Below are 8451 nucleotides of genomic sequence, written 5' to 3'. Positions count from 1 at the left end.
CTTTTGATCCCCTCAGCCAGGGCACTGGTGAAGATGTGAAACAAGACTGGTCCCAGAACTGATCCCTGAGGGACACCACTGTGGACACCACTGTGGGAAGCAGTGTCAATGCCCGACTGAAGTCCAGGTACACAACATCCACCACTTTTCCCTCATCCACTGTCTATGGATCCATCCACTATCTATCATCATCCTATCTACCATAGGGCACCTCAGCCAGGGCACTGGTGAAGATGTGAAACAAGACTGGTCCCAGAACTGATCCCTGAGGGACACCACTGTGGACACCACTGTGGGAAGCAGTGTCAATGCCCGACTGAAGTCCAGGTACACAACATCCACCACTTTTCCCTCATCCACTGTCTATGGATCCATCCACTATCTATCATCATCCTATCTACCATAGGGCACTGATCACAGAAGGAGATCAGGTTGGTCAAATAGGACTTGCCCTTCATGAACCCATGTTGCTGGACCTGATTCCTCTGTTGTCCTGCACTTGCCACTTGATCTTCCCCAAGATGAACCCTTCCATGATCTTCCCCAGTACCGAGGTCAGGCTGCCAGGCCTGGAGTTCCCTGGATCCTCCTTCCTGCCCCTCTTGTAGATGGGCATCACACTGGCAAGTCTCCAGTCATCCAGGACCTCCCCTGTTAACCAGGACTGCTGGGAAATGATGGAGAGAGGCTTGGCCGGTTCCTCCACAGCTCCCTCAGCACTCTCCAGCCCCAAAAAGAAAAGAGAAAGAGGATGTGAAGTGAAAGCATGAAAAGAGTGAGTTCCATGGAGCTCTGAAACTGCAGTTTGAGACTTGTGGAGCCAGAAGAGAGGTTTAAGAGTGCCTGGCATGAATTGGTGGCTTTAACCTGTGGTCAAAGACATCCTGAGTATGACTTGAAAGTGCTTGGAACTGGAGAAGGTTTGAAGGCGTGAAACAGAAATCTCTAGCAGCAGAGATGAAGATATTGAAGGAACAAACTAGAAGGTCTGAGTGTAGCAGAGCTGTGAGGCCCAGATGTGGAAAAGAGCTTTGAGACTAGAGAAGAGTAGAAGAGATGTTCTTGGCTGCAGATCAACCAAATTACTACATTCTTGCCACTGCTTTCCTCTTAATTCCATCTTCATCTGCACATGGTGCTTCAGGAGCTTAAATCGTGGCTCCTTCTGAATTGGACAAACCTTCAATGTCTGTCTGCACTGTTTGGTAGTGTTTAATCAAAAGCTTTGTCAGTTTTTAGTTTTCTGTGCAGGTCAGGAGATGTGTCTATTGTCAGGTGCTGACATAAAGCAGGAGAGAGGAAGACTGTATAAAGCTTGTTCTTGGGAAAAATGTAGAAAAAAGGCATCTGAATGTCTGCTCTGGGGATGTGTTCCCTGCTAACTGTGAAAGTTTAGGGAGATTCTGACCTGTACTTCTCCTTTTCCCTGCTCCCCAGCTCTGTAGCTTTGTGTAAACTCCTTCAGTATGGCATCAACACCGACGACAAGCGACTTCAGGACATCAGGGTGAAGGGAGAAGAGATATTTAATATGGATGAGGGGATACGGACACGATCCAAGTCAGCCAAAAGTAAGTGATCCTTTTGCTGTGTTCAAGAAATTCTTCAAATATCCAATCAAAATCTCCCCATGAACAACTAAAGCCCATTTCCTCTCATCCTATTGCTAGTTACTTAGGGCAAGAGCCCAACACCCACCTCACTCCAACCTCCTTTCAGGGAGTTGTAGAGAGCAAGAAGGTCTCCCCTCAGCCTTCTCTTCTCCAGACTAAACAATCCCAATTCCTTCAGCTGTTCCTCATACTAATGCCAACAAGAGTTAAAACTAGCACTCACCGTTTATTTATTTGATAGGATCTTCTGTAATTAAGGACACCTTTACTGTCTAGTTATCCCTATGGAGTAAAAGAGCCCTGCAGGAATACTGGTGAGGAAAAGTTGGAGCTTACAGTGTCTCAGAAAGTTTGGAGCCATACGTGGGAATGCTGCACTGCTCATTTACTTGAAAGTGCTGCTGGGAGTGTAAACATTGCTCAGAGAAGAATGCTTAATGAAGCCATCTGTAACTATGATCTCATTGAGTAGAGTCACTGAAGTAATTCAGCTGTGAAGATTTTTACCTATGCCTTCTCTTCATTCAAAATATGCAAGATGTGATATTGCAGCTAAGGTGTTTGGAAATGCAGCTGTGAAGGTAGATGGAAAGAGCATTTGGGGTTTTTATATCAGTTCCTTTTTCCTGCCAAGCTGGAAGGTTTACTTGTATGTTAGTGTTTTAACTGTTGTTAAAATTGGGGGGGAGGGAATGAGAAGGGGAAGGGGAAGAAACCACAAAAACACCCAAACCAACCACTCCCCCAACAACCACCAAAACCCACCACCACAACAAAACAAGGCCTGTTTTTAACAACTTATTAAAACCAGTGTGAATATATATATTTTACTTTCAGATCCTGAACGCTGGACAAACATTCCTTTGTTAGTAAAAATCTTAAAATTAATAATAAATGAACTCTCTAATGCAATGGAAGCAAATGCATCTAGACAGACAACTGCAGATTGGAGCCAAGGTAAAACACTGGGTTTGCTTTTTCTTTTTGTGTGGCTTAAATCTACATGGTAATCTCTGCAGGAGCATTTATAGTAATAGGAAAATCAGAATAGTAAAGAGTATACCTGTAATTGCAAAGGTTTAAATAGTGATCCAAAGGATAAGATCAGTCTTGTGTATACTCTTACACTGGAAAATTGTTTTAGGCCAGTTTGGAAGATGAGATCTGACCACATGCCAGTAAAATTATCCTTTCTTGGTGTATCTGGTTTGCATTTCTTCCTCCCTACATCACAGTTAGAATCATAGACTCATAGAATCCTTTAGGTTGGAAAAGACCTTCAAGATCATTGAGTCCAACTGTTAACCCAGCACTGCCAGGGCACCACTAAACCAGGTCCCTCAGCACCATATCTACACAACTTCTAAACTTGTCCAGGGATGGTGATTCAGCCACTTCCCTGGGCAGCCTGTTCCACAAGCCTGACAGCCCTTTCAGTGAAGAAATTCTTCCTCATGTCCAACCTAAACCTCCCATGGTGCAAGGGGCCCTGGTGCAACCTGAGGGTCCAACCTAAACCTCCCCTGGTGCAAGGGGCCCTGGTGCAGCCTGAGGCCAGAATGGTTTGGTTTGGAAGGGACCTTGAAGATCAGCTAGTTCCAACCTGCCTGCCATGGGCAGGGACACCTCCCACTAGAACAGGTTGCTCAGAGCCTTATCCAGCCTGGTCTTGAACACCTCCAGAGATGGAGCATCCACAATCTCCCTGGACAACCTGTTCTATACCCTCACCACCCTCATAGTGAAGAACTTCTTCCTAATTCCTAATCTAAACTTCCCCTCTTTCAGTTTGAAGCCATTACCCCATGTCCTATCACTACAAGCCCTTGTAAAAAAGTGCCTCCAGCTTTCTTAGAGGCACCTTTTAAATACTGAAAGGCTGGAAGAAGATCTCCCCAGAATTTTCTCTAGGTTGAACAGCCCCAACTCTCTCAGGCTGTCTTTAGCTTTCTTCATTTCCTCTTGTCCTATTGCCTGTTACTTGGGAGAACAGACTGGCACCCACCTCTCCATCCTTCAGGTAGCTGTAGAGAGCAATAAGGCTCCTCAGCCTCCTTTTCTTCAAAGTAGCCCCAGTTCCCTCAGCTGCTTCTCATAAGACTTGTGCTGTTCAAGCACCTGTTCTTGCTGCTGCTTTCTTGCTTAGCTCCAGTTCTTGAGCCCTTCATGCCAAAAGAAGGTGGCAGTTAGAGGTGTTCCCCTTCGTCTGCCTGCACAAGCAGAGATGTTTGCCTAGAAACAGGTCCCCTGCAGAGTGAGCAATAGACCACAGCTCTTGGATTTTGATAATATCTTGATTTATTTTTTTTTCTAAACAGATGATTCAAATGATATGTGGGAGGATCAGGAAGAGGATGAGGATGAAGATGAAGGCTTGGCAGGACAGTTCTTATCAGATATTCTTTCCACAAACAAGTATGGTAAGTAACAGCTTTAAAGTGCTTGCCTGAAGTGCAAATAGAGTAGATGAGATCCTGCTCATAGTCTTCTCAGGCAGGGGGAAGGAAGTACTGCCCTGGGATTTTGGATAAGGAGCTTTTTCTGTAAGAGAGGGCCATGTCCTTTGAATAACACAATCATTAAAGGACTGCACTTTCAGCTAACAGCTCAGATGCTGCATAGGCTTCACATAGCTGTAAGGTTCATGCAGGTGTTTCTTCTCAAGAGAAGACTGATGCTCAGAGCTGTAGGTGTGACCTTAGGGTGACAGTGTGGCAGAAGTGGCTGAGCTTGGCTGTGGAGCGAACAATTGCTGCGTAAAGCCAGTGGAGCTGGTGTCTCCTTTCCTTCCCTCTGCTCCCCAGCTTGTGTATGGTCCTGGAAGAGAGAACCTCACAGGGAAACACTGTAAGGAAGGCTGCTTCTATTAGCACAGGACTGGAAATGTGCCAGCCTGGCCTAGGATGGAGCCCTGAGATGACAGTGCATGTCACCAACCAAGCTGCTGCTCTGGTACCCCAGTGTTCCTGTTCCTTCAGACTCCCCCCAGCCTGGCTTGTTCTGGGCTTTAGTGTTTTCTAATCTTGTGAACTTAGAGAGGGAATATTCTGGATACAATTTTTTTTTTAACCCAGTAGTGCTGAAACTGTTTATTTTTGAATCCTTGGATTTCAACGATAGTCTAATAGGATACTTCCTGAGGTATTTTACTCTGTGTGATGTTAAAACCTGCTGATTTGCCTCTGACAGATGAGGATTACTATGAAGATGATGAAGAGGATGATCCAGATGCATTAAAGGACCCTCTTTACCAAATAGATCTCCAGGTGATGTTCTAGAATTAGATATTTTTAATTAAATTCCCATAATTCTTTATAGACTTTTTTTATGTTGTACTTTAACAGAACTGTAAACCAGTGGAAACACCAGCTATTGATTGTTGTCCCAAAGGTACTGAGTTCACTGAAACTCCTTGGGAAAGTGCTGATTATTCCAAGGATGCCTGGAACTATTTTTTCATATTGAATTGATATCTATAACTTGTGAATGAACAAAACTTACTGAGCAGACCAGTTCCCGACTTTTCTACCTATGAGCTTCACAGCTAGTTGCTGAAATCAGGAGTAAGTTGGAGACTGAACCTGACAGTTTCCTACTCCAGTTGGAGAAGCTCCCATCCAGTCAGTCCCTGTAGGATGGTTGCTCCTGCTTTTTTCCCACCTCCTGGCAGCTGTTTGTAGCCCTTGCCCTCTGCTGCTTCCTGCATCACTTGTGTCCCCTGCAGTCCCTCTGTCTGGCTTGGTGCGTGTTGAGGTTTATCTCTGGATAAAAATAAAATCTTTGGATTTTTTTCCCCCAGATGCCCTGGTTCTAACTGGTTCTCTCTGTCTTCCTCCCAGGCCTATCTCACCGAGTTCCTCTGTCAGTTTGCACAGCAGCCCTGCTATGCCATGTTCTCCGACCATCTCAACGAGAATGAGAAGCGAGTGTTACAGGCCATTGGCATATAGACCCTCGAGAGACCACACTGATCATATCTGAACAATAGTTTTTTTGCTTATTCCACGTTTTATGATTGAGCATAAAACATTTTCCAGTGTCTGCCTGCTTGTTCCAGGTGGATGATGGCCTCGTGGCGATGTATTGAGCCTCATCTTAACGTCAATCTGCTAAGGGAAGGAGCACTAAGAAAGCAGCAGTGACAGAAGTCTGTAGACCTTTGCACGTTGGTCTCACCATGGGAGCACTTTCATTTTCCACAGTAACTTTCCAGGAAGTTCTTAAAGATTTAAAAAAGAAAAAAAAAAAAAAAATAAAAATGTGTCCTTAGTATTTTTAAAAGCAAACTGTCTCTACCTGTGAAGAGGCACTTGACTGAGTTTCCCACAGCACAGTTGGACAGAGAGAGGAACTGGGTCACTTACAGATGGCTTGGATGTATCTTGAGACGTTGGAAGGTTGTTCCTCTTCACGCTTGCATAACACATACAGGGTAAATATCTCCATCTTACAGCGTGACTTCTTTTTATAGAACTATAGACTTGTGTCAGAGATGCCTGGATGACATGGAGCCTGTGGACAGGAGTTTGGATGGGAAGCTGAGACAGTAAAACTGAACACATATCTTCTTTCCTGCGTGGAGGGGGCTGTGTCGCTCCCATCTGCTGCCCAGCCCCGTGGGAGCAGCTCTTTACTAACGCTTTTGTGTGCACATGTTCAGAGGAAGTTACCACTTAAATCTGTGTTCCTGTGGCATGTGGCTACTAAAGACTTTTGGCTTTATGGAACACAAGGAGCCACGATTTTTAGGGGAAAAGAAAACTGATTGTATTTTAACATACCGCTCCTTGACAGCCACTCTGAACTCCTTTGCTTCCCTCACACTCCCGTGTGTATTTTTATAGAGTGGTAAAATAACATTTGCAAATTGATTTACCCATATGAATGGCGTGATGTATCTCACAACACCTCTCTGCCTTTGGTTCCCCCTTTGGGAAAATGAAAATAAAACTATTAAAATGTACATTGGTATCCTTCTTATAAAACAGATTTAAAAGGAACTTGCACTTGCTTCCTGGAGTAACTTTTTTTTAAGACCTATTTCTCCTTAGGAAACTTGCTGTATGTTCTGCCCAGAGGATGTTAGAGTATTTCCCAGGAGTCATCTGGACAGAAAGGGAGTCCTGTAATGGATACATCTTCTTCTGCTTAAAAGAAAAGGCTGACCCATTATAGAGTTTCCTTTCTTAAGAAAGGTACTTGCTGTTCCTTTGTGGAATAATATGCTTTGAAGTTGTATCTAAAAACCTCCAAAGAGCTGGAGTAATTCTGTACTTGCTGGTCTAACAGAGTATAGCTTTTCACTTTTTTACCAGGAGGGGATAATAAATTAACTTTTTAACAGACAAAGATGGCACAATTTGTTTAGCATGTGTGGGGAGAATGGTAAAATAACCCTGAATTCTAAAGCAGACCTTGCTCCCCTTTCCCACCCCAAGCCCTGGCGTTGTGCCTGAAGCATGGGCAGAACCAGGGGACTGCTCTGGACCGTCCTCGAGTCCTCAGTGCTTCTGTAGCAGTAGCTCTGGCAGAAGCTGAAGTTGAAGCCTGATTTTTGTGTGTGTGCATGCGTGTGTATGTCTAATATTGTATAAGCTCTGATCAAAAGTTTCCATGGAGTTGTGTCGTGGTATCTTCCTTCCCTGTGGTGTATCTAATTAAACTTGGTGCCGTGACAGTCCCCTCGGTGGGAGCGCCGTGGTTCTGTCTTCTGCTTGGTTTGAAAGTCTTCTAGGAATTTTCTTTTGAGGCATTCGTCTCTCAGCTTTCCCTGCAAAGGGGCAACAAGTTAAACTAAACAGTGCAGTCTCTTGAGGAAACCCAGCTGGCAGTAGGTGGCTGCAGTGGTGTATCCTGATAGCTGTGCAGGAAGCCCCAAGTGAGTGTCCTCAGAGTGACCACTCCCAGCCCTGGCAATTGGTGGGACCATCTTTTTTTCCCCTATGCAAGGCACAAAACCAGTCATCCACTCTCAGAGGTAAGTGAATGTGAAATACTTGAAGCGTTTTAGGGTGTCAGTAGTAAATGGAGGGTGTTCAGGTCTAGCTGGCCAAGGTTTGTGGAGAGGTGCTGGTGGGGTTTGTGGGCTTATCTAAGGGGAGGTGACTGCTGTGGGCCTTAGTGGTGCTTGCTTTAGTGAAGTTGAATGGTGGGTTTAAACAAGACCATGAAAAATGAGAGTGACCTAGTACTGCTGATACTGTTCCTCATCCTGTACTGAGAAATCCAAGGATTTATTTGTGATTGCAATGTCCAAACAGAAGATGGGCCAGTGTCTTGTAGAGTTCCTGCTGGGTGCTCATCAGTATGTTGGTTGGAAGTTGCACTGATTTTCAGGTATTGATGTTTTTTCCAGCAGTGTAGCTGGTGAGAAGGGAAAGCCTGGGTGGTAGTGCCTTCTGGGGACTGCTCTGCACTCCTGTCTGCAGCATCAGCTCCCGTGCAGCCTGAGCTGCCTGGGCTGGAGCTTGGGGACAGCCCTGGAGATGGGCCCGTCCTCATCAGGGTGTGGTGGGCACGGGAACAGTGCAGTTGCACAGCATGATCTATTGCAACCAAACTCATGGGGTGAAGGTGTTTTTTGGCAAGAAGTGCCATGCCTCAAGCTTCCCCTAGGAGAAGGCCAAATGGGCCGTGAGAGCAACAGTGTGGTTGAGGGACCTCTGCGTGGTCCTACTGGTGCTCGAACTGAAGTAACTCCTTTGCCCTTCTGCTTTCCTGCTGTCCTTGAAATTTTGAGTGCTCCATGGTGTATCTCTAAACAGGAATTGTTTGCTGAGAGGGGTGTCAGCTTTGCCTAAACAAATCTGACCCGATTGCTGAGGATGAGAAGTGCTGG

At 45.3% G+C, this 8451-nt stretch overlaps 1 protein-coding gene across 1 annotated transcript; it reads left to right on the top strand.

The window, feature by feature from the left end:
- Nucleotides 1-1437: 1437 nt before the first annotated feature.
- LOC103770899 (importin-9-like) lies at nt 1438-5982 on the top strand (the record flags this gene model as incomplete). Its single annotated transcript, XM_008938178.1, has 5 exons — nt 1438-1571; nt 2451-2570; nt 3932-4033; nt 4803-4879; nt 5453-5982. Coding segments are annotated over 5 exons (544 nt in total), but the record flags the coding sequence as incomplete, so codon positions are not given.
- Nucleotides 5983-8451: the final 2469 nt, after the last annotated feature.

The sequence above is a fragment of the Merops nubicus genome, unplaced genomic scaffold (genome assembly GCF_000691845.1).
Source record: "Merops nubicus isolate BGI_N331 unplaced genomic scaffold, ASM69184v1 scaffold1184, whole genome shotgun sequence".
NCBI classification, from domain to species: Eukaryota; Metazoa; Chordata; class Aves; order Coraciiformes; family Meropidae; genus Merops; species Merops nubicus.
This window is presented reverse-complemented; position numbering and strand designations above follow the sequence as displayed.